The following is a 2500-nucleotide window of genomic DNA, read 5'->3' as shown; positions in this document are numbered from 1 at the left end:
CCATCTTTGAAGCAACCTAAGTATGTGTCTGCAGGACCTGACGGAGGTGGGGTGGGGCTGCCTGGGCGGGGGTCGCAAGGCCTCGCTGGCTGAGAGGATCCGGGAGGTGCAGCGGCTGAGGAAGAAGGGAAACCTGCCTCCCGTGTACCCCAATGGCTGGTTCGCGGTGCTGCAGTCAAGGGAGCTCGCCAAGGGACAGGTGAGGATGCTGGCCCCACGGTAAACCACCCATTCAATGCCTGTAGAATATTTATCTTTCCCTCCTCCATGTTACTGGTTCCATGTTATTGGTTCCATGTTACCTTCCTCGTTCGAACTTGCAATAACAACATAATGAAACAAACCTATTCTCTCCTCCTCCTCCTCCTCCTCCTCCTCCTCCTCCTCCTCCTCCTCATCCCTAGTACTTCTCTTCGTCTCTACAAGGTGTTTTCTTTTCTAACATTTTCTTTTCTCTCTCTTTGTTTTCTCTGATATTTTTTTTTTATCTAAATATCACCTTTCCTTCATGCACGTGCCTCATTCATAATCTCAAATCATGGTTCATTTTCTTTTTGTATCATTTTTCCGTTCCTTGTGTAGCATTATATTTCTTTGTAATATCCTTTCTTCTTTTATGCCCTTTGAAAATTGACCTATTACAAGTTGGAGAGCTCATATCATCAAATAACAAAAAATAAAACGGTTAGCAAAATAGACTAATTTGAATGCTATCATCATCAGTGTCATGAATCCACTAGATGACTAAAGAGGGGGATCTGATGGAGGTCGTTAAGTACCCAGTATAAAAGGATAAACCTACGACGACGAAAGCTGAATTTTCAGTAAATAATTAGGACAGAACAAATAAATAGAAGGTTCACGTTTAATAAAGTTAGATTAAAAAAAACAGATAGGAGGTAATTGATTTTCAAGTAGAGTGGCATGTGAATAGAATAAACGTCCGTATTTAGAAACGTCTTCATCTCTTACCACAACAATTTTCCAAGACCATAGAGACAAGTAGCAGGGTTTTCAAGACAATTTCTCCTTTAATAAACTAGAAATCTTGCCAATATATCACCAGAACCATAAAAGAAATACTCTTAAAAACAAGATTATCTTCAACTGGAACCCTTGGAAAGCACTGATGGTCAGAGAGCAAAGTGTTTCAGAATACGGGCAAATTTCCACCACATCAACGCAGTCTTGTCTAACCTACACAAGCTATGATGGTCTAGGTGGTCGCGGCTGGCTTAGGACGGCTCAGCGGGCATCGGGATAGACAGCGTGTAGGGAGACAAAGGCCAAACTGTTCTTTGATAACACAACATTCTGATAAAGTGATGTGCTGCAGTTTTATTCCTGGAAGTGACGAGTGAGAGATAAGAAGCTGGCGATAAGTTGCCCTTAATCTGACCATTTCCACATTCTCTCTTTTTGAAGCCTCAAGCTGCTTCATGTTGCCGAAGATAGATAAAGTTGCAGCTATAATATTTTTTGGTTGCCCTCACCGCATCTGACACTTGTTTTAAGTTTCACTCATTGTTTTTCTTTTCTCCTTTCTTTTCATCCCTCCTTCAGCTTTTCCTTCTTTTCTTCTCTTCTATTTTCTTTCATTATTTTCATTTCGTTGGTTTCATTATCTTTTTTCATCTTTCTTCCTTCACTTTATCTTTCCTTTTTTTCCTTTCCTTTATTTTATTTTATTTATTTCCCCATCTTTCTTTTTCATGCTTCCTTTCCTCTTCCTCCTTTCCTTCTCTTTCCCCACAATAACGTGACGGGAAGGCAAAACACAGAACAACTCTGGTAAGGCGGTCAGCTGCAAATTATGATAGCGGTGTAGGAGTAATCATAACGTTCTCTTCTATAGGTGAAGTCAGTGCAAGTGTTCGGCCAAACCTTAGCGGTGTTCAGAGGCGACGACGGCGTGGCGCATGTGACGGACGCCTACTGCCCGCACATCGGCGCTAACATGGCAGTGGGCGGCGTTGTGAAGGGGGACTGCCTCGAGTGTCCCTTCCACGGCTGGCGCTTCCGAGGCTCCGACGGAAAGTGTGTTGACATTCCTTACTCTACCAAAGGTGGGTGAAGCTGGCGGTAAGACGAATACGTAGGATAGTTAGTAGGTAGGTAAGGAAGTTAGTTAGTTAGTTAGTTAGTTAGGTAAGTAGGTAGGTAGGTACGGTGACGCACGAGTAATAGTAGCATGTATATAACTATAATTTCTCTCTCTCTCTCTCTCTCTCTCTCTCTCTCTCTCTCTCTCTCTCTCTCTCTCTCTCTCTCTCTCTCTCTCTCTCTCTCTCTCTCTCTCTCTCTCAGCCACACTGTTCCACCTCCTACTATCTTCTACCACTATTTTTATGCTAACTGTTCTTTTGATTTTTTCTACTTACATGTCTTTCTTCCTCCCGTGGCACTAACTTTCACCGTTCTTTAGTTCATTTCTGTTACTCCAAGAGTTAGCCAATGTTCTCAAACTTTCACCCTTTTTACTGGTTAACTCTGAAACTCT

At 42.4% G+C, this 2500-nt stretch overlaps 1 protein-coding gene across 1 annotated transcript in view; it reads left to right on the top strand.

The window, feature by feature from the left end:
- Positions 1-2500, top strand: part of LOC123515039 (cholesterol 7-desaturase nvd-like) — a 17816-nt gene that overhangs the window by 11614 nt on the left and 3702 nt on the right. The window contains exons 3-4 of the mRNA XM_045273425.1: positions 35-199; positions 1856-2066. Coding sequence (XP_045129360.1) covers positions 35-199; positions 1856-2066 — 376 coding nt within the window. The remainder of the gene's footprint in view (positions 1-34; positions 200-1855; positions 2067-2500) is intronic.

This window comes from Portunus trituberculatus, chromosome 38, assembly GCF_017591435.1.
Source record: "Portunus trituberculatus isolate SZX2019 chromosome 38, ASM1759143v1, whole genome shotgun sequence".
Classification (NCBI taxonomy): Eukaryota; Metazoa; Arthropoda; class Malacostraca; order Decapoda; family Portunidae; genus Portunus; species Portunus trituberculatus.
Note: the sequence above shows the minus strand (reverse complement) of the source record. Positions and strands in the feature narration are given on the sequence as shown.